At 46.1% G+C, this 25,982-nt stretch overlaps 2 protein-coding genes across 6 annotated transcripts in view; both read right to left on the bottom strand.

Annotated features, from left to right (window-relative positions):
- The window catches only part of PCCB (propionyl-CoA carboxylase subunit beta), a 36,866-nt gene extending 24,471 nt beyond the window's left edge, over positions 1–12,395 (bottom strand). The window contains exons 1-2 of one of the 5 annotated variants that reach the window (XR_014957161.1): positions 2,653–2,826; positions 900–1,019 (exon numbers count right to left, since the gene is read on the bottom strand). Coding sequence is in view for 4 of the 5 variants with exons in the window: in XM_085587018.1 (XP_085443144.1) it covers positions 900–1,019; positions 2,653–2,811 (279 nt within the window). In the remaining variant the exon portion in view is untranslated. Of the gene's footprint in view, positions 1–899; positions 1,020–2,652; positions 2,828–10,483; positions 10,633–12,152 lie in introns of those variants that run through there. The other 4 variants (XM_085587021.1, XM_085587020.1, XM_085587019.1 and 1 more) reach the window with 4 other exon arrangements.
- Positions 12,396–15,224: 2,829 nt separating this feature from the next.
- LOC110474068 (serine/threonine-protein phosphatase 2A regulatory subunit B'' subunit alpha) overlaps positions 15,225–25,982 on the bottom strand; it is a 57,111-nt gene continuing 46,353 nt past the window's right edge. Inside the window, exon 18 of the mRNA XM_021537166.4 lies at positions 15,225–25,954. Coding sequence (XP_021392841.3) covers positions 25,588–25,954 — 367 coding nt within the window. The 3' untranslated portion in view covers positions 15,225–25,587. The remainder of the gene's footprint in view (positions 25,955–25,982) is intronic.

The following is a 25,982-nucleotide window of genomic DNA, read 5'->3' as shown; positions in this document are numbered from 1 at the left end:
GGCTGCAATCCTACAACCTGAAGGACTGAAACCAAATGAACTGGTTTAAGAACTGCACAAGCAGAAGCTGTAGTCACTGTGTGCAGCACAGGGCACACACAGAGCAGCTCCTCACCCTACACCAACAACCCACAGCAAACAACCTTTGGCTACAGGGAGATTCACAGTGAACAGGCGCATCAGCACCAGCCACTGACATCCCAGCAGCTCACTGTTCCCTTCTACCAAACCACAGCAGAACACTTTTCTCAGGTAGAACATTATCAGGCATCAACATTACGGTGAGATACTTCAGGGAGCCACAGATTTTCCCTGTTTGTGTGGAACTCCCTGTACCATGTTGGTTTAGGATACATGACCACATTCCCAGAAAGTGCCTTAGCAAGCAGGGTGCAAATGGCTAACAAAGCAGTACAAATGCTGGGACTCCCAAACATCCAGATGAGATTGTGAAGCCCTCAAGGATTTTATGACTGTAGTTTGGCAGGCATAAATATAGATCTGAGTTGTTTCATCCAGTAACTCTAATCCTATCTGTAGGGAAGCAGAACTATTTACCTTGATTTGTTCATTGTATCTGATATGATTGACATAATTGCACCAACAAAGCTCTGCAGCCTCCTCTACTGTTTAAAATGCAAATCTAAGACAATTCCCAGGAAGTTATTTGAACCAAACAATTGACCTTATAAAAAAGGTATCAAGTGTAGACAACAGAAAACTCTGTAAACTGTTAAATGGAAACTGAGAGGAGTAACAGAAAATTTACAAAATAAAATTATATATAAAAAGAAAACTAATAGTAAAAATCACATGTGAATAGAAGAGCCCATTTTCAACCAGTGGGCTGGCTGCACAGCAGAGGACTCTGAAAGAATAGTTATATGACATAAAACTACCTTATTCTTACTAGAGTCCATCCCAAAGTCAGTACATCTGTGTTCCACAAACATGTCATATTCATCAAAACTGTCAGGGTCCAACAGCAGCAGAATTCGTTCCCTTGCTGTCAGCTTTCCCTGAAACAGAGCAAGCAACAATTAACAGAGCCATCAGCTGATTCTGGTTGTTTGCTGACCCCCAGCAGATACAGTTTAATCAAGCAAAACCTCATCTGATCTGCTACACAGGGTCCATTAAGCAACTGCAGGCCTCTAAAGCTGGAAATAGCCTTTGCAGTGATTATCCTCATCAGAAACAAACCTAATACAAGCCAAACTCTGAAAAGAAGGCTGACTGTTGGAGCAGCACTACCACAGGAGAAAGGAAACAATCCCGGAGACTTTTCAACAGAATAAATGCATCACAGCTATTTCTGCCTACACATTTAAATGCTGCTACTATGGCCTTTTTTCTATTCTTAAACAGGGAACCCTTCCACAGCCAAACCAGTCCTCCCCACCAGCCCAGGTTTCAATCCATCGCACTGAAATATTATTTGATTGCAGTAAATAAGAGGGAAAAGGAATTGTGATCCCCAGCCTGCAGAGATCTCCTGACAAAATCCTTCTGTTTTTTAACTGCTGGACACTATTACAGGCAAAAGTAGGGTAAAGGCCAAGAACAGAATTGACCAGATATACATGTCCCTTGCTCAGTGTTATGTAGTAAAAAATGACTGCAAAGTTCTTTAGATCTTAACCTACCAAACAAATCTGTTCTTTCCAACCATGGTAAGCATCTGTCTGCAAAGGGCAGGGCACCTGGGTTGTCTCATTTAGGGGATGATGTGACCCTATATCAACATGACATTGTAACACAGCTCAGCTTCTACAAAATATCTGACCAGTAGGCCAAAAAAGCTCATGAAAAGCAGCAAATGCAGGAAAGCCTAACATAAGCCAAAGTTTTAGTTTATATAAAACATAAGTTGTTTGAGGCCCTAGACATGCAGAAGTGCTTGTATATGGATGTGTCAGTGTCCTGAATGTAACTCAGCCAGACTGAACTCTGTTCAGGTGTTGTATAACTGGGGAGGGACACAGCTGACAGACAGACTGATCACTGAGGGAGCCTTCATGGGAATCACCATTCCCACCTCCTTGATGCCTACAAACCACCTGACACTTTGCACCACACTGAAAAGTGGTCCCAGCAAAACGCAAATAAACAGAAACAGGAAACCTCTGCTATCACCCCCATCAGCACTGCCTACATTCTGAACGAAAGAGGCAGGAGACAAAAAACCCACCTGTTGTCATCCCTCCCACATGTCTTTTCCTCTGCCTTATCTCCACTCTTCTCTTTGCTCTCATCTCGGAGATTAGCTCAAATTTGCAACAGCGGTATGAAGTTGCTGCTCAGAAGTGTTAAGCAACCTGGAACTGACTTACCATACATTGACAGGCAGAAGTTGCAACTTCTGTCCACACTACCTCTCATACATATTGCAGCCAACCATGGTGACCACTCTGAGGTAAAGGAATTAGTAAAGCAATTGCTCTTTTTTTCTACAGAGTAACAGGCAAGGCAGTCTTAAGCGCTACTTGAGGAAAGCTTTCCACAAAGCGGAGTCTGCAGGTGCCACGCGTACCCGCGAGTCCCCAGAGCCGAGCAGAGCCCCGCCGTGCACGGCCCGCCCTCCCCGGCGAGCGGGCTCCCGGCGGCAGCGGGACAGGGCTTCGTCCCCGCCGGCCACCTTTGCTGCTTTACCCGCTTGTGCTGGGCGTCGATGCGGGCCCGGCCGCCGCCGAGCAGCGCGGCGCGGCGCTTCTCCTCGATGCGCTGGGGCACGGCGGCCGGGCCGCTCCCCGAGGCGGCGCGGCCCCGGCGCAGCCCCAGCGCCCGCCGCAGCGCCCGCACGGCCGCCATGTCCCGGCGCTGCGCCTGCGCGCCCGGCCCGGCCCGGCCCGGCCCGGCCCCGCCGCCCGCCTGCGGCCGGGCGGAGCGGGGAACGCGGCTCCGGGAGGCCCGGGCAGGGCCGCTGCCCCAGCCCGGTCCTCCGCGGCCAGATTGTTCATCGCTGCTGCCTGTGCGCGGAGACCGGCGGGAAAATGCCGCAGCTTTTCCCCCTTTCCTGCGTGGCGGAGACATTTGTGGCGCTTCAGGAGTGGGGAAGGCAAGCAAAAGTGTCAGCTCGCAAGATTAGCTGTCCTCTCTTTGTTTCAAATGCCAGAAAGTATTTGTTAGGAAAACAGTCCTTGTGACACACCGGCACCGATTCCCTGCCGCCTCCTATGAAGAGGCACTGTGGCTCTTATCACAGCACACTTTCGGACGGAGGAGGCAAATCGAGACCCCGTAAGAAGGGAGTGGGCCAGGACGTGCGGGGAATACGCAGCGCGCACAGCGAGTTGCGGTGTATCCGCAATCCAGAGATCTGATGTCATCGCCTCCCAGGCAGTTCTCCAGTGTGCAGGCGCAGCCATCTGTGCAGCAGATCATTTGTTACCCCTGTAGGCCTCCGACACCGACCACCAACAAACCACCGGCCAGCTCCAAGTAGGGCGAGGTGAGTGTTGCCGTAAGCGTGCACATACCACACATGAAATGCACGAGCATGGCCCTGTAGATACCGCAAGTCTGAGGAATCTCCAAGAATGGAAATTCCTGGTTTATATAGCATGTACAGGCTGTTGTACAATAACTCATTTTGAAAGGGCTCTCAGATTCCAGTCCAGCGTCCTACTCAAAACTGACTCAGCACTGAATTCACACCAGTTTTCTTAGGGCTTTTGTCAGTTGGATCTTAAAAGTCTGCAAGGATAGAGGCTGGCACACCTGTCCCAATCCAGGTTCCAGTGCCTGACTGGCTCCATGGGGAAACTCATTGGCCCCAGCCCATTCTACTCAGTAGCAACCTGCCCAGTTTCAGTTTAGGACAGCTGCCTCTTGTCCTCTGCCTGTGCACTTCAGCCAGGAGGTGACAGCCACAGGCTATCCAGTACCAGAAAGCAGCTGCCAGGGATGTCCCCAGTGTCCACTCTAGCCAACAAAGATAAAGCCCAGTCCCCATTCCAGGCTAACAAAGATAAAGCCCAGTGCCCTAGCCTCTCCTCCTGGGGCAAGTGCTCCAGCCCTTCACCATCATACTGTCCCTCCTCACCATGATGTGCTAGATTAGACACAGCTGTATAGCAAGAGAGTCTGTCAGAAACCTCTCCCAGGGTAAGACACCTGACATACACTGCTTCTTCACCCACAGAACTTCACTTTGTCACTAGAAGGCCCTGAGGTTGGTCACACAATTTATTCCTGGTTAATCTATGCTGGCTATTCCCAATCACCTTCTCCGTGTGACCACAAAAGGCAGCCAAGAACGCTTGTGCCATGGCTTTCCTCCCAGACCAAATTGAGGGGGATCACCTGACAGTCCCAGGCTTTTTGTAGATGGGACTAACCCCAGGCTTTCTCCAGCCATCAGGGATCTCCCTGATCTCCATGACCTTTCAAAGATAATGGTGGCATCACTAAAACACCTGCCAACTCTCCACCCACTTGGGTCATCCTGTCTGGTCCCCCTGAACGTGTCAAACTTTCTCAGTAGCTGCTGTCTCAACCACCCCCACTACAGGAGCCCTCTCCTTGAGCCCCTGCAAGCACAAAGGCACGGGGAGATCCTGGCAATGAAGATCAGGACAAGAAAGGCACCAAGTAGCTCAGCCCACACGCTGCTGAGGAGGAGGCTGTTTCAGCCCCCCTCCAGAGTAGCTGCAGGATGCCAGCTGCATTCCTGACCTATCTGTGAGATAGCTGCTCCTTGACAGCAGCCAAACAGGCATTTCACCCTCCCCACTCAGGAAGTTTCTCCCAGTCACAAAACAGCCCAGGGAGAAATCAGACCACAGATATTTGAAGCAAAATTCTCCACTGGTCCCCCTCAGGTGGGTTCAGCATCATTCAGGCTGCCTGCAATAGCTTCTTCATTAAAAATACACTTAAAAGAGCAACTCTGCAACTTCAGAAATTAAAATAAACACTATTCAGAACATGGGTCACATGCAAAAGAGGTTGGAAATCTGCATTCTGGAAACAAATGGGTTTCAAAAACCCTCCATCCTGGAAGACAAGGTTGGCATGGCAAGGAGAGCCCGCAGAGGCAAAAGGACATTCCTTGGATAGCTGAAGTTCTGCCCAATAGAAGAGTAGAAGGGGAGATAGAATTGTCAAGACTTGCAGGTTATATATTAAAAAACAGGGTGAAGAGGCCAAAAAACACTTTTAGGAGCAACTTGCTGGAAGTATGAATATTAGTGAATTCTTTTTCAAATACTTGAGAAGAAGGACGCACGCCAGAGATTCTGGCAGTATGACAAGCCAAGATTAAAGGGATTGTTCAGAACTATCCAACAGAAAAAATAATATTTTTTTTTGTTTGTTTTATCTGAATCCAGTGCAAAGGAACTTGAGAAGATTTCTTAGCTAAAAAGCCTGGTTTTCCTGGGTTTTTACTTGAATGTTTACTGGGTACATTGAAGGTACTGTTTCACCCCAAAAGAGTAGAAGATTAAGTTATAGAAGAAATCCTTCAGGACCAAACTGTTTTCACCCCAGTGTTATAAGGTCCTTCAGAGATAACTTGCCTACAGTCTTCTTGCTAAAAACTCCTATGGCAGATGGCTAGTGCAATGTCAAGTTTTTAAGACAGGCACTAAGGGACCTAAGAAACTTTAAACCTGTAAATCCAATATGAATTATGAAGCAAAATGCCAAAAAGTCCACCAACCCAACCCACAAAACCCAGTATTAGCAAACACATAAACAGGACATACTGGGGAGCAGTTGGCAGAGATTTTGTATAGAGATTCCTGCCATGCACATCTAGTGGCCTTATTTAGTGGAGTCAAACATATAAAATGGAGATGCTGTTCATATAGGAATTCAGACTTCCAGAGGCCTTTGAGAATGTTCCTGATTAGGAGCTCTTGAAACTAAGTTGTCATTAGATTAAAAGGAATTAACTTCATAGAGCTCAGAGAGAAATGTAATTCAAGTGGGTGTTAAGATGCACTGGGAAAAACCAAACCCCAATAATACATATTTGTTCACAAAAGGAACAAGCTCACAATACCCCTGCAAAAATATCAGCTCAATTTTCAATAGCAGTCAAAGAGTCAAAAGGTAATGGTCACACTAATGGAGAAGGAATCTACCTAAGAATATAAAATTAAAGGAGCTGCTAGTCTCTCTATAGGTCCCCAAGACACAAATTGCTGGAAGACTATGCTAGGAAAATATAACTATATGCTTACAGTATTATTACTGTTCCCTACATATTCGTCACTGCCTGCTTTTGGAAGTAGGATATTAGACTCAGTTCTGATAGTCATTTGTACAGTTCAATATTGTTAGAATTGTCAAGCTAAAGATTGTCCCAAGGATGCATCAGAAACTGAAAATTCTCCAGGCAGTTTCTCAAGAAGCTCCCACAACGCAAATCAGTGAAAGAGAAGCAAGTATCTTGAGGCCAAATTCAGTTACAAGAGGACTTTAAACCATGAGAGAACAGTCTCCTGACATTAAATTTTTTTTATATTCAGTCAAATAGTAATTTCTGCTTGGTTTTGGTAAACAGAAGTGGGGAATTAAACCCAATTCCATTATCAAATTTGTATTCCTTTAGAGAACCACCCAAGGTCAAAGTCAGCTGATCTGTTTAAATCAGAGGGGTAACTCAGGTGTATAAGAGGCACATTCTTCTTGTATGTATGGTAGGATAATCCCTAAACCCAAATTAAACTGGAATACATCAGAGTTGCACCAGCATTTCTGCATTAGCAGTTTGGCTCAGAGTCAGCTCAACTATTTAGTGCTAATCCCAGATCATCTCTATTTGCTCTGGGCTGTTCCAAAGTGAGAGTCTTGTTCTGACAAAATTCCCACATTCCTGGAAGCACAAGTTTAGACCAGGCTCACAGCCCACATCAGAGATGAGCTGGGCACTCACCAAAGGAGCAGATCTCCTCCAAAACTGGATTTATAGATACTGAGGCCAGAAGCAACTGCTGTGATTGCAATCAGACATGCAATGTGAGATTCTCTCAGTAAGATACTCTATGAATTACATATTTTAATCAACTATCAAATACTAGTATTGCATTGTTAAAAGGAGAACTTCATTCCTTGTTTGCTACAGTTAAATAATCAGTCTGTACTGGTTTCTCAAAAAAGCCTGTCAGAACACCTCTGAGTAAAGATGAAGTGTTTGTTCACTACAAAGGACCGATTGAAAGATGTAGTTGTAGTCTTACAGCTTCAGAATAAGGAAAAGCACCACGGGGATTAACCATCTCTCTGCCGTCAGGCACAAGACTTCTCACTGCAGGACACCAGAAACACTCCAGTAAAAAAAGAGGTGCACAGAGGACATATGGATCTAAGAAGCCACCTTTAGGAAGTCACAGTAATACTTATTTGTCTGGATTGGGAACAAAGCAGTTACGGAAACAAGTAAAGCCAGTGTTTTCCAGAAGCTCTTCTGTCCCGCTTACAGGTAAACCACAAAACAGAAGGGCCAGAATATCCCTGCTTAAGTCATAACAGTAAAACAAACCACTAAGCTGATTTTTTTGTTTGAATGAGCAGCTCCCTGTGTGAGTTTCTGTAGTACTTCTCAACCTCACAGCTCAGAGGGTAGTAGGGAAGAGCATGATGCTCCTGGAAGCAAAAGTCAACAGCCAGCTCAATTATGCCAATTAATTTATGCAAATGCGGAGCTTGCTCACATGCCCCTCCCAAACCTGAGCTGGCAAATAGGTGTAAGAGCTACAGCACGAGTAGAGTGGTACTTCACCTGGGTTTGACAGAGGGCGCAGGAGCCTCCTGGCACATGGAAACCAACAAGAACCCCCAGCTTAAACAAGCAACAGCTGTCTTTGGATTTACAACTCTACATTCAGAGAAGAACTTTAATTTCTTTGTTTAGCAACATCAGTAAAACATCAATAGCTTCAGTGAAGAGGTGGACTGCTGTGAGCTCTATCAATACCCTCATTCTATGCTTCTGAGATGCATATTGGGAATCTGTGTTGTGACACTTTTAAAACATAAGCTAAACAGATTTTTTTCATTAGCTGAAACATAAAGTTCACTCACATGGTTCATGTAAGTACAACTATAAGGCAAAAATAACTGAAAAAGAGGGATTTGATCTTACCTGAGTTGCACAGATGTACCTCTTGACTTCTGCTTATACAATTTAATAACAGGAGGAATTCGATTACCAAAGATCAAATATGATATGTATGTACTTGATGCAAAAATGCATGTACTTGATGCTGGTTCAAATACAACAATTACTAGGCCAGACATTCTCACACAGCTGGAGAAAAGCTATTGCAGCTACACCCACTAGCCTGGTTCAAGCTGGGGAAGGGCTGGGAGAACTGAAAGAGAAAGCTGTGCTGAACAATAAATGCTGGAGGAGATGCCCTACAAATTCATCCTATGAAAATTCCATTCGAATATATCACCCAAATGAAGTAAATGAATTGTGGGGGGCTGGCTTGTGGAGAATAATAAGCAAACCCCTTAACAATAGTGATGTAGTGGGTGGGGTTTGTACCGAGAGCCCAAGGACCTTAAAATTGTTGGGAAATATTCCTTCTCCGGTCCTTGTGACTCCAAACCATGAAATACATTCCTGTTTATTTGCTGGGTGTTTCTGGAAGCAGTAGATGGTTAAAAAATACCAAAGATCAAACAAAACCTCATAGTTACAAAGAGCTGGTGGATCTAACAGGCGCTGCTATAAAACTGTACAGCATTGAATATTCCAACATCCAACAACAAATAAGAAATGTTCTGGCTTAGAACAAGGAATTCCTCCTACCAGTAAAGACACAAATTCTACTGCACTATTCCAGGTCTCAAGATTGATAATGGAGATACCTTTTTTGTTTTGTTTCATTCCCACAAAAAAAAAAAAAAAGCCCAAATAAAAAAGCAGAAATTGGCTTTATCATATGTGGAAGGGAAGTGAACTTGAATGAAAGGGCCATTACAACCACTCCTATAATCAAAAAAAGGATGTTTCTGGTGTTGTGGGTGTGAAACTCTCAAAACAAAAGCAGCAGTTCTCAGAGAGGGATGTTGGTAAGAGCTTAGTAAGCAAGTGGAATATGTTTCTAAAAAGCATGGCCACTCTGGAACAATGTAAAATTTTATTTTTGAACACTGAGGTGAAAATTTGTTATAGTGGTCAAGTCTATGCTTTGTTCATGAATATGAAAGGGAGGCAAAACCAATGGACTGGGAGTACCAGTGTGCTCTGCTTTACCAGGATTCCAAAGGCGTGTCATGATTGGACACCCCTTGAATACTTGGGAGTTACAAAACTTAAAAAGACAATCCTATGAGACAAATTCAAGGCAAATAAAAAGGCACAAACAAGGGAATTGGTGCAGCTTGTACTGCAGGAGTGATCTCTGCAGCTGTATCTCATTGGGATGGTAACAAGGGAATTGGTGCAGCTTGTACTGCAGGAGTGATCTCTGCAGCTGTGTCTCATTGGGATGGTAACAAGGGTGAGCAGGTAGCCATGGGCCACTTAACAAAGGGCCACAGGCTTTGCAGGGTTGTGACAGCCATCCCGAGCTCCTCTGAGTGCTTTCTAGCTTAGAAACTGTGGGGAGATGCTTCTTGTTCCTTTCTTCTGCAGTTATTGTGATTCCCTATTTGTTTTGTTAATTCATTAATAGCATCAGCCCAGAAAACATTGTATTGTTGGAACTGTTACAATCCCTCTGGTCTTAGCCTGCCTCTAGTCATGATACTCAAAATGCAGTGACACAGAAGGAAGCCTACATCAAGTCAAACAAGCAAGCAATTAGAAACAAGCCTGCCATTGGCAGCCAGCTGAGGGAAAAAACAAACTCCCTGACAAAACAAGAAAGCCTCACCATTTTATTCACATTCAAGCTTTCAGAAGAAGTCTATGTGCTGACCTGTATTTTTTTTTTTTTTACTTAGCTGATACCTTTCCCTTAAAGATGCAGTGCTGCAGTTATCAGACACTTTAGGATGCACCACTTCCACAACAGAAGGAATTTAACTTCTGAACACTTCATGTTCTTTAATATACATTTACAATGAACTATTCATTGATGGCTAAATGTTTATTCTGTTCAAGTGCTGCAAGGAAGACTCAAAAACTATCACCCAAGGACCTGGGCCATTAACCAGGTATCTGTGTTTAGCAGAGTTAATAGGCATTACTGTAACATAATCTGAACAAGGAGTCTAGTTTTTCCCAAACACAGAGCAGTGATAGAAATGGGAAAATGAAATAACATTTTTTTTCCACCCTTATTTTCTAGCTAAACTACAAGGAGAATTACTCAATGGTTTATTGAGTGTTTCAGTGCTTATTCAAAGTTAAGCACTTAAGCACCTACCACTGGCCAGGACAGGAGACTGGTCCCACAACACTGTTAGCATAAGGCAGCAGCAAAGGTGGCTGCTGCAGGGAAAAAGGTGAGCCAGGGTGGTACGAGCAAGGCAGGCAGAGAAGTGGTGCCAACTACAAGAAAGAGTCCCACAGTACCTGAATGAGGAGAACAGGGCCACCAGCAGCAGCCATCTGCAGCAAGGAGCAGGCCCAAGGACAAAGCAGGCAGTCAGCAGGGCAGACACAGAGTCAGGGATCACCAAAAGACCAGCTCTCATGCTTGAGAGACAATCCTGAGGCACAGCAGAGAAAACTCAAGTGGAGCTTCTCCCCACCTGGCTGTTTTTCAGCAGTCTGATGGGAGTCACACAGGTGCAGCACATTAGGGCTGAGCCAACCTTTGGGACAGTGAGGCTGCAGAGCTGGAGGGGAGCACTCAACCCCTCACAGTTACTGTCACCACCCCACTTGTCCCAGTGGTCACAAACAGCTGAGGCCCAAACCCTCTTGAGGCAGCAGGACTCCTCCAGCAGGATAGTGATGTTGACAAATGATCAACAGAGGCAAGAAAAATTATATCTGTTGCTTGGACTGCTCTATTGGAAATGAACTCAAGGGTCTGGATAGAAAAAAAGTGAAATTCAGCAGGTCAACCAGCAATAATGAGGGAAAGAAAAGCACTATGGTCTTCCTCTGGTCTAAAAGGTATGACCTAGTGAGTCTTGCTACTCTTGCGGTTTTGTATTCTATTATTACCATGATTTTCAAAAGCAATAATTCTTTGTAGTTAGGAGAATTAATATTATCTGTCTTGCCAGGATTGCAATTGTTCTTAGGTGGAATCCAGAGCTATGCATTTAGCTCCATCAGTGAGTGATGGAATAGTGCAGGTTAATGCTCTGGATGGAGATATTGAGGTTTGGCCCTGGAATCCTACTGCTGTCAACTGCTGAATCCCAGCTTGTTGATGATACCTCAAAGGAGTGTATCCCATAAATTAGACAAGACTGGTAAAACTCTAGGTGTTGGGTGTCAAGTAAGTTCCTTGCCTAAGAGCCAGAGCAGCATGAGAGGGAGCTGTGAGGGGTTGAGAGTTTTCAGAGTTTGGCAGAGGATGTGATACAGGGAGGTATATATGAGAATGTGGACATGGTGGGAATTTGCTGGATGTTATTTCAGTCTGTTGGCTTGGTTCAGCACAGAAGGTGTTCCTGGCAGTAAGCTGAAGAAGGAATTGGGCATTTTACAAGCAATGTAACAGAGGGTGAGAATGAAGATGTTTTGCCTTGGAGTGAAGTCAGGTTGGGGATTCAATGTGTGCAAGGAGTTACAGTCCAGAGCTGGCTACTGAGTGTCTGCTGGGAGGCAGAAGGGCGTTGTAGATCTGCATGGTAACATGGATATGTACCTGGGCCATGTGGGAACAGTGCCAAGTGGGGAATGAGCTGTTTAGTGAAGACCACATAAGCTAAATGAGTATTTGGAGTCAAGACCCAAATTCCTGTATTTTGTGTGTACAGTAATTTTGTGTTGGGCTGGAAAGACTGAAGGGATTAATGAAGTGAACAAGGAACTAAAATATACAGGTGAAACTCCTTGATTAGTTTCACATGGGCAACTCTAAGTGAACACAGACGGTGAAGTGGGAAAAAGAAGCCCTGTCAGGCAGTTCCCCAAAACACCAAACACAGAAGCAGGGAGAGGGCTGCCCGATAGTGTTGCAACACAGGATCTGGAAGTCTGTGGAATGGCCGTGGTGCTTACATACAAAATAAAACAAGTTCCCTCCGTAAAAGTCCTGCCTGTGCCTATATCTTGCTCATACCTGCCCTCGGCCAGTGCATCCAGTGCTGTGCTATACGTGAGGTCTCCAGCAGGAACACCTGGGACAGACTTCTGTCCACAGAGCCGTGTGTGGGAGGCTGGCGATGTCCTGAGGGGTCTGTGCGCTGCGCAGCTCCCGCGCCACCTCTCGCAAGAGCCGCCAGGCCGCACAGGTCCCCGGACCCGCTCCGCTCTGGCGGAGGGGGCCGGTAGCCCAAGGCACTGACAGGCCTGGCCGCAGGTTCCAGCACGGCCTGAGGGCGGAGGCGGGGCCGCTTCCTCAGCCCGAGCGGAGGCGCTCGCCATGACAGGGGCGGGACGCGGCGGCCGCCGTGAGGGGAAAGCCGAGACGCGGCGGGGCGGGGGCGCGCGGGGCGGGGGCGCGCGGGGCGCCGTGAGGGGCCGCGGGGCCGCGCGGAGCCCCGCTCGCGAGCAGCGCGCGGGGCCCATGGCGGGCGCCGAGGCGGCGCGCGCCGCTCCCGCCCTGCTGCGCGCGGCCCCCTCTGCCGGGTTGGGCGCCGCTAGAGGGCGCCGGCGGCCCCCCCGCCCCGCTGCGGGCGCGCATGCGCGGCGCGGGCGGCGGCGATGGCCCCGCAGTGACGGCCGGATCTAACGGCGCCACCGCGGAGCGCGCGCGGCCCGCCCGGCCCTGCCCGCGCGCCCACCGGCCCCGCGCAGGAGGCGGCGCCGCCGCCGCGGTGATGCGGCCGCGGTGAACCCCGGGTGCCTCCGCCGCCCTCCCGCCGCATCGGGCAGCGCGGCCCCGCCGCCGCCCCGCGCCCGTTCGCGGATCCTGCCTGCGGCCGCCGCCATGCCGGGCCGCCGCTGAGGGAGGCGCCGACAGCAGCAGGGGCCCCGCGGCGGGGCGGGTATGGCCCGCAGGGACCTGCAGTAGCGCCGCCGCCGCCGCCCGGGCCGAGCCGCCGCTCGGAGCGAGGCCTCCCCCGCGGGAGGCGGAGGAGCAGCCGGCGCGGCCCCCTCCGGCAGGGCCGCCGCGGCCTCCGCGCTGCCGCCGCCGCTGCCGCGCGGCTCCAGGTGGCCCCGGACCAAGGTGACACCCGGCCGGCCCCCGCCCCGGGGCCACCTGCCCCCGCGGCCCGCGCAGACCTTCTTCGCACCGCGCAGCCGGCGGCCAGCGAGCGGCGGCGATGAACCCGGTGAATGCCACTGCTCTCTACGTGTCCGCGAGCCGCCTGGTGCTCAACTACGACCCGGCGGACCCCCAGTCCTTTTCCGAGATTAACAAGCTCCTGCCCTACTTCAGGCAGTCCCTCTCCTGCTGCGTGTGCGGTGAGGATCTTTCTTTTGTTCCTGCACAATGAGCCTCCCCGGGGCTCCCGCACGGCCCTGGGCCCGCACCGGGGCTGGCTCGGCCTCGCCTCGCCCGGCCCGGTCCCGGGCAGCGCCCGGCAAAGTTTGCCGGGCCCGGAGCGCCGGTGCCGCGGCCGGCGGGGGGGCGGCTCGGCGCTCGGGAGTGGGAGCTGCCGGGCTGAGCCCGCCCCCGGCGCGGGGCAGCCGCGGGCAGGGCCGGTCGCACGGGCAGGGAGCGGCCGGGGCCGCACAGCCGCGCTCGCTGCCAAGGCGGTGGCGGCACGGAGACACTGCTCGCCTCAAAATGCAGCGCTCCGTTATGATCACTGCTGCGTCGAGGGGACGGCAGTTGTCAGTGGTTATTGAAATACCCCGGTGTAGTGGTGTTAATCGCTTTAAAAAAGCGACGACTAAGAGCGAGTGTGGTAAAAGATACCCAAAACGATACACAGACCGTAGAGGCAGGGGAAGAGGAACTTCGTAAATTTTTTCCCCCTCCTTGAAATGTAAACATTAAGTAATTCCGATTGAAAGCCAGGAATTTTGAGCTGACAGAAACAATAATTGATTTTTTTTTTTTTTTTTTTGTGCCTAGTAGATATATGTTCTGTAACAATAATTACCATAAAAAGCAAACAGGCTGGAAGTCTGCTGGGCTTTCCCTGCTCCTGTCCCCCAGAAAAGAGCGTTCTGTCCTGTAGGCAAAGGCAGTATCCAGAATTTCAGTGTTACATTCTGGGGACTACTGGGAAGGAATTGCTTTCTGCTATGTTTACGGAGTGGGGGCATGTATCCGTTCCTGGGAGGAAGCTCTGGAATAAACTGTTAGGTTTCCTTGAATTTCCCTTTGAAGCCTTGGTCAGTGTCGAGAGTGGGCTCTGACCTGTTAGACCTCTTGGTTATTAAATTTTTTAAATCTCCTTTTTTCCCTTTGGTAGTTTTAAGTCCTGCCCTGTTTGTGTTTGTATTTTCCTGACAGAGTGGTTTTATGTTCACTATGTTTGTCGATACCAATGTATGTGTTACACTGGATTTTAATTGAATCATTAGGGTTTAGAAAGTTAAATATTTTATTTATTTACAGGATCAGGATTTAACTGTTGAGACGGCTAAAGTAGCGTTAGATGCTTCCTATCCTCTCGCTGTTGGCTCCTCCCACTTAAAGTCTTTGAAAATAGAGATCTGTTTGCACTGGGAAAGAGGGAGCCCGTTCCCAGGATCTCTGCATCGTCATTTCCTGAAGTAATTTGTCTTAAGGATTTTTCCTCATGGAATCCCGATGCTAGTGTTGATGCATCTCTTCTTTTTATTTCTTATCACCTTAGGCCTAATTGATTCCAACCCCAGCTGTGTTTTCTTTCCATAAAGTCCTCCTGCTTTTGGTCAGTCGCTAGACTCCTTTTGCCAAAAAATATGCAAATATTGTTCTGATTTTATTTAATAAGATATTTGCATTGCTTTGCACTCCAGCCTCTCCACTTTAAGCCTGGTCTTCTGAAATGTGTTCTTTGTTCTCCTTGCCTTGCCTTCTTCCCTTCTTTGCGTTTTGCAATCTTAGGTTTACAGTCTGTACTGTTGAAATTGTCTATCTTTAATTTGTCCCTGCCCAGATTCCTGAGCTTTTTTCCTCCCTTCTTCAGCTTTCCTTGCTTTTCTTTTCTGTCACTCTCAGTTTGGTAGAGCAAACCACGTTTTTAGTTTGTTTTCTTCTATTTCCTTGTGCCTCCAGGGATATTCCTATTTAAAAACTACCTCTTGATGGTTCTGCTTTCTCTCTTGACCCTTTATTTTCTTTGAATATTAGGGTTATTTCGTTGGTGTATTTTTTTTTTTTCATACTGTGGCCAGCTTTCAGATAACTGTAGCTGCTGTTTATTTGAAATGTTTTGCTTACAGCTGATTAGCCAGTCTTATCTGTGCCTCCTGGACTCCTGTTTGTAATGTGTCAGTATCCAGGGGCCTCAGTAAATTCCACACTCTGTGAAGCCATACAGTAAAACAGTTTCTCAGGTGTCTGCCTGGAGCCTGAGGTGGCCATGGGGCAGTGGGCTTGCCCCACACAGAACTGCTCACTCTGGTGTTCCCTGTGTCACAAATCTATAGTTCAGACTGGTAAAGGCCAGTCCATCTTTTTCTCATTTGCTTTTTGTGTTCCTTTTCTCTTAGTGCTAGGAGCTGTTACACCTTTTACACCTTCTGAATATTTAAGGACATTAAACCCTGTACAACCATCAGCCATTTAGCTTTGGTGTTTTAAAAGATAAAAGTCTATGAACTGAAGTGAAGGATACTTTGAGAGATCATGACAGTGAGCGCTATGACCACCCAAAGCCCTGCCAGAATCCCAGAATATTCTGGGTTGTAAGGGACCCACAAGGGCCATGGAATGTTAGTGAAAGGCCCACAGAGGCACTGAACACAGAACCTTGGTGTTCTCAGCACCCTGCTCTGACCAGCTGAGCTGACTGTGTGCTGTGGGTTTGGGTTGGGTTTTTTGTTTTAATACTTGATAGCTTTTCTGATGCTCACTTCTTGCTGCCCTGTTTGTCTGTTTAGACCATGAGATTCAAATACCTGGCTGTGGGTCCATGTACATGGAACTTGGAGTGTCTGGTACTTTACTGCAGATCTACACAGATCTTTACGAAGTGCTGAGTGCTTTGTTGGAGAAATGCTGCAGGAAGTATCAGTAGTGGTTAAAGTCTCAAGTGCTGGACTTCTAGGAATTCCCTTGGGAAGTTACTGCACAAATTAGTGCTCCTTATGTCATCAGCTTTTTCTCAGTGTGTAATCTCAAGATCTTGAGTACATTCTGTCATGCTTTGTTATGCTGTAGGTATTAATTCCATGGTCCAGATTGTCCCTTTAATTTTAGGGAACTGTTTTTAGGAGAAATGAGTGCTAGCTACATAAATCAACTAGCATTCCTGGCCTTCCACTGAGCTCCCAAAGCACGAGGCATAAGCCAGCTCATTTCCTTGTGATCCCATAGTCTTTTACACCAGCTCACACAGCAGGGGGTGGCAGAAGTTTTTGGACCCACATAATTATGAAGTTCTAATTAAAGCTCTTATTTCAGATTCATATTGGCACACATGGAGTTGCAGCAGTAGAAAGCCAAAATGTAAATACAGTATGTCAGTGTAAGTCAGCTGAATCGGTTCTGGGTGGATTCAAGGTCTCCCTCTTGCCTCATGATGGGTGATAAGGGCTCAGTTCTGTAGCTGGAACAGCTGTGTGTGTGTTTCGAGGATTTAAGTGTGATCATGTGACAGTTTCCTGGACAGTGCTGTAGGTAATACATCATCCTTTTATAGGGATGTATAAGACAATATTTCCTAGAGCTTTTAAACCTTGAAAATAACTGCTCCCAAGTGTGCATTAGGCAGAAGGGCTGTGCCTTGTGTGTTTTGAGGATGTGAAATGCAAGTTTCAGCCTCTGGAATAAAGTGATTATTATAAAATTGCATATTAATACACATTTAGTTTAAAAATAGCATAATAGAATTTATGCAACAAATTTCTGTGTTTTAAAGGTGCTGTCTATTTGGGTAAACATCTTAGCAGTGCCATTCTCTGGTTCAGATACCATGCAAGTAACTGCAAATCATTGGTCTTTTCAGCATTAAGAGCCTTCTCTGAAATTCTTTTAAGAGTTGAAATGCTTGTAAGAGGTAGGATTGCCAGTTAGATCAGCTTAGCTTTTTATCCATAGAAAACTTCATCGTGGAATCTCTGAAAGATATTTGAAAGTTGTTAGTGCTATTTGAGAGAGTTCTTGGTAGCTGGCAGGGCTGCAGGACAACATTTTACGCTTGGCCAGGAACCCAGCTGGTGCTGGGAAATACAGGATGAGAATACAGTTCTTGTCTTAAACATCCTGTAATCTCAGTAAGGGGATGTGAGACTACATGTGGCTTTAGGGAGATTAGGGGGGGAGGAACAAAGAAACCCATGGCAGCACTGACTGGTACCTCACAGAGCCCCATCCGGTGCTCTGAGGCAGCTCTTGATAATTTTAGCCAGGGGATTGAAGGCTCACTGCTGCAGTAGCATTGTGGAAGCAACTCCCAAGCATGGGCAGTGGCATGGATTGCCAAAAAAAGTAAAATAAAAACTGTTAGCTTTTGCTTTTCTATATGAAGATTAGTGTAAGGATGTTATTTCCCTCCTGCTGTTGTGTAAAAGCAATAACCTGTTTTGAGAGTTTTATACTGCCAAAGTAAGTTGAATGGAGTGTATAATATAATTACATTATTATAATCAATTATACTTGGCACTAGATCTGAAATGTCTCCATAGTTGGTGGTATACAGTTGTGTACAATTTTCCACTTAGTGCCATTCTGCCTATGTGAAAGCTTCTCCTCCTCTTCCTTGCCCCTCTCTGAGGTAATTCTCCTTCACTTCTGCAGTTCCCGTGTCCCCCAGTGCCCTTCCCTGGTTGGCAGCTCTTGGGGTGTGGCTGGAACTCTTGGTTCCAGTCCCAGGCAGAGCTCAGTGCTGTGGGCTGCACTCTGTCACTGGGAAATGGTGGGAACTGGGCCTGGACAGTTGGACTGAATTTCCCTCACAGGGGAGATACTCGAGTGACACCTGAACAGATGGAAACTTCCTGGAAAATTTAGTTTCCTGTCACAGACATGGAATAAGGGAGATGAAATGAATTCCCATTCTAATAAAACTTAATTATATGGATGATATACTGGAGTTTCCATTTGGGATGTGAGCCATGGCTAAGTTGAGCCTGGATAACAGAGTGTTAGAGTGAAAAAACCATGAGTTTTTAAAGTTTTGTGATGGAAGAGTTTAGCTTAGGGCTTCTTTGTTGTCCATTCCTCCTAGGTTGAGGAGAGTGAAGGTTGATTTATGATCTATGCTGCCAGATCAGAGTTGCCTTTTATGTTTGAAAATTGGTCTGGTTCTGTGGAGTTTTTTAGGTAATTTTCTCCATTGACATTTTCTCCTTTCCTTTGTTTTCAGTTACGAGAGATACTGTAAACAAAACTACTGGTAGTTTTTAAAAGTACACTATTTTCCCCTTAAAAATAGTCATGAATGGTTGTCAAAACAGTTCTGAATTTGTGGAGAATGTGAAAATTAATCAGCATCTCTGAAACAACCACCAGAGGTCATGGACTAGGGGACTAAGTACCTAATAAATACCTTCTGCTGCAGGTACTCTGCTTGTCCTTGTTCTGGGGAGCAGTTGTATATAAAATGTCCAGTCACACATCTTTGTATGCACCAGTTTTTACTCAAGAACATGTTGGGTGATTTCCTCTTAAAATCTCCCTACTCAACTTTGTTTCCCTTTCCTGTTTTCAAACCCTGTGTGTGACTCCTGGGAGAACTGCTTTGTCAAGGTTGTCTGCATTGTACTGCAGAAGTTTTGATAACAGAAAGTTCTGCCAGTAGAATTTAAATTGGTTTCTAAACTAAAAATACCCCTCTGCCTTAAAAGAAAATTGAGTGGGAAGAGAAGTAGCTGTGGTCCCCTCGGTGGCAGCTGGGTGACAGTGACTTCCAGAGAGGGTTGCAGCGCTGTCTTTGCTGGGACTGGGGAGGAGCGTTCCTGCTTGAGGAGCTGGGAGGTGATGGATGGTTTTGGTGGTGCCCGAGGATATTGATTAAAGCGATTGTGTTTCCGAGTGTGCAGAGAGGAGTTAATGTGTTGCCAGGAGGTATTTTTATTGGGGTGACTGAGCTCTGCCGGTCCGTGGGCAGGGAGCACTCCAGCACACCTTCCTCTGCCTTTGTTTGCTTTGCTACCCAAGATTTACGCGTCAGGCCTCTCAGTAGGGACTGAGCGTTCCTGGATATTTTGTTGGAGTCTTTAGTAAGGCCAGACAACATTCCCTGGGGCCGGGCAGTGACTTGAGAAGTGATGGCAGTACAGCCTTTCCTGAGCACGGTGCTTTGCAGGGAGCAAAGATTTCCCTGCTCCCCTGCAGGAATTGCACCGAGGCCCGCAGTGATGTAATTTAGTATTCTGGGGCTCCTGAGCTGCCCACGGCTGGCTCCCTCTATGCTGTGCCCTTGGAGAGCACGCTTCACTCTCAGATTCTGATGTTCCTGCATTTTTCTTTAGTGTGGAAAAATTGTTTTCATTACTTTTTGTTTGCTCAGGGAATGTGATGAACTTGATCTATAACTTCCAAGGCAAGTTCTAACTCTTGTGTTTCTGCAGCTTAGAAACATGTTATTATTTTATACCCATAGGAGAAATGTTAACTTTGCTATTTGAAACTTCTCAAAATACAGCAATCTTGACTTTTGGAAAACACCAGTATGTGAAAATTTTACACTTCATGGTGAAAAAGATTATTTTCTCCATCTTCTTAAAGCCTCAGAGTTTGAACTTTACCACCTAGCTTTGTTAAAAATACATTTAGAATTTTTCCTGTCAGGGATTTTGTAAACACAAGGACTTTGAGACAGAACTATAACTTTGACATAGAACTTAGTAAAAATATTCTGTTGATTCTTATGTAGGGGGTGGATTCAAATAAGAAGCTAATCGGTCCCTTCTGCAATTATAATGCAATTTGTTGTAGTTTTTTTCCTTGAACTTTAGCTAAATAGGTTGACTGTATTTCTCCAAATACGAAGAAAAATAGTCTAACTGTCTTTTGATCATGGTTAAATTGGCTTCCCGTGGTGTTCAGGCAAAAACAGTGCAGTTTTTATTTTTTCAGAGAGCTATACAAACATTAATTCATTAGTCACAAGTGTCCCTATATGAGGGTAATAATGTCTTTAGCAATTTTTTCATAGTTGTGTGTTCATGGAGGATGTGCAGAGAAATATTCAGTAGCCAGCAGAATGTTTTGCATTATAAAATTTTGAAATAAGTACTTTTAGTTGCTTTGGGATTTTATTTTAGTGCTTTTTTTGCGTCCCCCACATTTCCATTACACCCAGCAGGGAATTTATAAGTGTTTGTGGATGTCTTGGTCAAATTCTGGAGATGTGGTTGAGGTGACCCAAGGGCAGGGTGGTGTTTGCAGTAAGAAATAATTCCTCATAGTTCACAGGGAAACTCTCATTGTTTCTCAGAGTTTTGTGCTGGGAGTCTTGGGAAACATTTTTGTTTCTACTTTTTGGCTGAATTGAACAATTTCTCTGTACAGAACCTTGTGTCAAAGCCCATGAAAGGATCACACATCTGTGGTGCTGTTGTGAGCTGCCCTCAGCTCCACACCGTGTTCTGCAGCTGTGGGTTCAGAGCTTTTCCCCTGGAATATTGCAGGGATGTGGTTGTGTCTCAGCTAGGAGCTGGGTGCTCTGCACATCTTGGGAAGTGCTTTGGGAATGCTGTGCAGCGCTGGGACACCTGGGGACAGTGGAGCCAGCAGGTTTCACTGAGAGCAGCTCCCCAGTATTTTTCTTCCCGGGACAACTGCTAGGGCAGGGGTAGGACAGACATTGGTCTGGGGATTCTGGCTCCTGACTGGTGCAGTTTTGGTGAAATGCATCAAATCTAACGTGGTCCAACCCACCCTGAGTGTAGGTCTGTAAGTGGGGGGTGTTAGGGCTTGGGATCTGAGACCTTTCCCTGCTGTCTTGTCCATGAGAGCTGGCCCTTGCACTAATGTCTGGGAGTGAGAGTGTGTTCAGTTTTAATGTTTTTTAGGAAGTACCCAGAACTCCCACCCCTCTAAAACAGATCCCACACATTTGTTGTATTCCTCTGCAGATGGCTGACAGACCTTTTTGCTGCTCATCATATGCTTGCCTGTCTGTCATCAGATAGTTTTGCAAATAGTGCTTTTAGGGGATTTATCCAACTCGGGAAACACTGCTTTTGTGAGGATATTTTCTGTTGTGTTTTGCCTTAAAGCCTTGTTGAGCTGCTGCTCATTCTTCAGTAGGCTCCAGCTGATCATTTCCTGGGTGAGAAGATGCTGTGTGGAGTGGAAGGGAGCAGTTCAGGGAAGGTGGTGGGAAGGGCAGAGCTTTTCCTTCCTGCAGTGCTGCAGCTGAAGCTCTGGAGCTGCAGGTGGAGAGGTGGCTGAGCACAAACCCCCTGTGCAGTGGTGTCACAGTAGGTGAGAACCAGCTCCTGTCCTTCAGGAGCTCCTGAACTCTAAAGCTTGGACGTGGCAAGTTGTTGGAGCTTTCTGGCTGTTGCTGATTATTTTAGTAGAAACAATCAGATGATGTTTAATCCCAAAACGAAAAGGCTGACAGTATAGCAGTGCAGCTGTCAAAGCTCCAGATGTGGATATGACTTTGGGATTCTAGAAGTGTCTATGTGAAACCTCAGATGGGTAGAGCTTCCTGTTCCTCGGAGCTTGGTAGAGGCTCAGCAATTCTGTTTCTGTAATCGTGGTTTAAAAATAAGCTGGTGCTCACTGTGCTGTTTGATTGGCACAAGATTGGTGGGTGGGCTCCCTTGCTGCCCTCTCCTCATGTGTCCCATGGATGCCCCCAGTGCTGGCTGAGCACCACGGTGCCAGGGCACTTCTGGTGATCCCAGTGCAGCCAGGGTGAACCCCAGGGATACATTTGTAGTTGTAATAAAAGAAATTACTTTTTTTTTTTTTTCCTGTTGCACTTCATTAAATTAAAGTTTAATAATTAAATAATTCTTAAGACTTCAGATTGTTGGAAAAGCCAAGATAATTTTCAGTGCTGAATGTTCCAGTAGCATTTCCAAAGACCCTAAATTAAATATTTGTGTTTAGCTCTTTCCTGCCTTTGCTGAGGATAGGTGAGAATGGCTGGAGGTATTTGTTCAAGCCTTTCTTCCCGGGGAATTTCATCCATTAGGAGTGTATTTGCTGGGTACAGACTCCTAACAGTTGTTTTGATTCCCAATTCTTCTCCTCCCTTTGGTCTCAGAGACACATTTGCAGATGCTTCCCCTTGTCCCTGCAGCTGTGAAGTAATGCTCATTAAGGACCACAGCAGGATGTATTCCATGTGGTTTAAGTGACCTCGCTCCAGCTCCCTGGACAGTCTTTCCAGATCAGCTGGGGTGTTTGGTAAATAATATATTAAAAGTTTTTCCTCTTTATGTGCTCCTCATTAATTGTGAGTGTGATATTAATGTATGTATTTAGTCAACCTTTCTGAAATCAGGATAATTAAGAGCTGATGTGGAAGGAAAGTCTTGTGTTGGAGGCTTTGTAACAATACAGTTTTTCTTTTGGTGTATTGATAAACCCCTTAGAAAAGAGTGAGAAAAGACAGAGCAGGATTCAGTAACACCAGGCTACACAGGGCTGTAAAACTAAAGGTTTGCACTGAGGAATTGTGGAAGAGTCTAATGCAGGTGAGTGGCTGCACAATAAAATGAAAAATTACATTTAGCTTAGAGAAATACTAAATTACAAGCATGGAAAAAACTAACAAACCATCATGTTTATATCTTGGAGATCTATATAAATTTTCAAATTTCTAGAGAGGGGCAGCACTGATGGCCATTAGGCAAAAGTGAGATCTTGGCCTTGCAGAACCTCGAGGTTCCAGAACAGCTCAGGTGCTGTTTGGGGGACAGTGCTGACTTAGTACCCCTCCCTGAGTATTACAAGTAATGAGACTTAATTTTATGGGAAATTAGCATCTCGTGGTTGACTTTTTTTTTTTAACTTGTCAGTCCTAAGACTGAGGAGAGTGGTAATGCCACAGAATCCATACAAGAGAGAAACTTTTAAGAATGAATATTCAATGAGCTATGAGTTGAAACAGAAAATATTCCCACAGCTCAGGCATTCCTAATGTCTTTCCAGTGTAGGCTGCCTGGCATTTACTGGGAGTAGAACTTGCTCTGTTCTTCCTGGCAGTGAGAGCATGTGAAGTGTTTTGTCTTGTCAGTCCGTCTGGTTTTTCCCTCAAAGCCTCCAGAAATTTAAATTTTCCTGTATCCTCTTTTAGCATTTGTACTTATTCAGGAGTTTCAGCCAAATTTATTTTGGGAGAAAAAAACCACAATGTTGGTGATGCCTTTTTTTAAAGTCTTATTAAAAGTTAAGGTGTTATCTTGTTATTTGGTGCCATCTCTGAGGTATTTTAGTTCTGTAAAGCGTCATAACTCAGCCTTATTGTCCTAAGGAGCCAATGGAGGCTACTGGTGGATAAGGAGTGCAGCCAGCTGCTTTGTGTCATTAATTAATTAGGAATTAATTGATGCTGGTGGCTTTTGGCCCTAGGAGCACTGTAGTTCCAAGGCTCTGAAATCTCTGCACTGGCCAAGGCACAGCTCCTGCTGGTCCTGTTGGACTCAGGAATCAGAGGGGCTGGACCATTATTGGTGAACTCTCTGCTGAAGGACAGAACTTCTTCAAGGAGCTGGTGGGATTTAAAGTTTTGATTTTGTCCTCTTCAGGGAACTTTTCTCCTAAAATCAAAGTTCCATCTTAGGACCACAATGGCCACCTCTGCTTGTGTGGTTTATATTGTATCATTTAAAGGGAACTTGGGGAAAAAAATCCAGTAATTCCCCCTACAGGCTGGACTGTGTGACTTCATGTTCCATCTGTTGGCTTTAAACCTTCCCAGCTTGATGTGATGAGTGTTTTGTCTTCTCCTGGTGGGGTCTTGTCACACTGTCACAGGGGCAGGGCTCATTCTGTGCCACTGTCTGTGCCACCTGCCACCTTGCTGAACAACTGTATTTCTCTCCATTTATTAAAAATTACTGTGTAATGCCAACCTGAGCACTGACTGATTCTTGTGATTTGTTGCTCAAAACACAGTTTAGATCAAGCCACACCCACTGAATGATGGCTCAGGTGAAGGGCTGGGAGCAGCCCCTTCCCAAAGAGGGATCAGGGAATGCAAGGAAAAGAGATCAGAGAAGTGAGTAATGAGAGAAAATATCTTTTGATATTTTGGGCGTTTTATCCCAGTCTGATTTGATATATGCACTTTGCTTCCTCTCCCCAAGTTGTTTAATTTTATTCACGTGTTGCAGCAGATTGTTTTCACTTTGGAAAATCTGGGTGGGAATTCCCTGATGGTTGTAACTCATCCAGCAGAGGCTCCTAATGGGAGAAGGGTCTGATCAAAGCTGAGAATGTGCTGCTGGAAGGGGGGGGAGGGAGGCTGGTTGCTGGGGATGACTATAGATACTCTGCAATTTAATTTAGGAGATGGAATATCTTTCTGGCCTAGAGCTGCCTGGAAATAGCAAAGCAATACTGTCACTTTCTGGATATAGGAACTAGTTGAATTGTTTCTCTACAGAATTTAGTTTCACTTGTTCTTCGATATTTTATCCTTAGGTAATATTTGAGTGGTTCTTAAGGAAAACCAAAACCATTCTTCCAGATTTTTACAGTTTTGGGGATCTGCAGACAAAACCTTTCAGACTGTCAGTGCTGGGAGTCTGAAACTTTCTGGGCTGTCAGGGGTGTGTGGATTCCTTTAGTAGCTGATTTGTATTCGTTTTTTATTCTAAACAGTAAATTATTGAAAAGAATTCTTTATTCTGATGGCTTCACTTAATGCTAAATGAAAAATAACACAAAGTCTGCTGTGTCTTCTTCTGTTTAGGGGTGGATATTTCACCGTTTTTACATTCCTTTCAGAGTTTTCCCTCTGTTCAGTTCCCATTTGTTTTTACTAATTCCATTAAAATCTTTGCAGTAAGTTGTCACAGGAGTTTATTATTTCACTTTTGGTAAATTCATAGGTATCTTGTGTGTTCTGTAATTTTCTGTGGACAAAGCTGAAGGGGCAAAGGCGATCAATGGTGATGTAGTTGAGAATGTTTTTAAAGCAGCAGCGCACAACAAGCTGTGGTGTGATGGTTTTCTTCTAATTTTATCTAGCATTTTAAAACCAGGTTGGCAGCTGTGAGAATTTGTACATGCAGTTGTTTTGATGGGATGTTTTGTTGTGAATAACTCAACTTTTTGAGTAACTTTTTTTGATAGTACCAAAAAATTCATCCAATAATGTCCCAGAAACCTGCATTAAGTCCATTGTAATCTTCCTCTTCCTTTTTCCCGTAGGAAATTTGCTACAAGACCCTATTGCTCCTACCAACTCCAATTGTCAGCATTATGTCTGCAAAACGTGTAAAGGCAAGAAGATGATGATGAAGCCCTCGTGTAGCTGGTGCAAGGACTATGAGCAGTTTGAGGAGAACAAGCAGCTGAGCATCCTGGTGAACTGCTACAAGAAGCTGTGCGAGTACATCACGCAGACGCCGCTGGCCCGGGACATCATCCAGGCCGTGGATTGCTCTGCAGACCTTCTGGCTCTGCTCAAGGATGGGGCACCGCTCCACGAGGAGACGGAGAAATCCTCGGATGCAGCCCTGGCTCTGTGTCTGACGCATTCCCCGGTCCCTTCCACCTCGGAGCTGGCGACAGACGCGCCAGGGGCGTTCTCGGCGCTGCCTGAGAGCGCTCCCAGCCTGGACCTGCGGGGCTCCGTCATCAATGGCTTGCCCCCCTGCAACGGGCTGTCGGTGGAGAAGCTCGGCATGAGCATCCCCTCTCCCGAGCACGCCAGCGCCATCGATGTGTGCAGCACCGGGGATTACATCAAAACAGAGGACATCCCCG

Source organism: Lonchura striata, chromosome 9 (assembly GCF_050655825.1).
Source record: "Lonchura striata isolate lonStrDom1 chromosome 9, ASM5065582v1, whole genome shotgun sequence".
NCBI lineage: Eukaryota > Metazoa > Chordata > Aves > Passeriformes > Estrildidae > Lonchura > Lonchura striata.
Note: the sequence above shows the minus strand (reverse complement) of the source record. Positions and strands in the feature narration are given on the sequence as shown.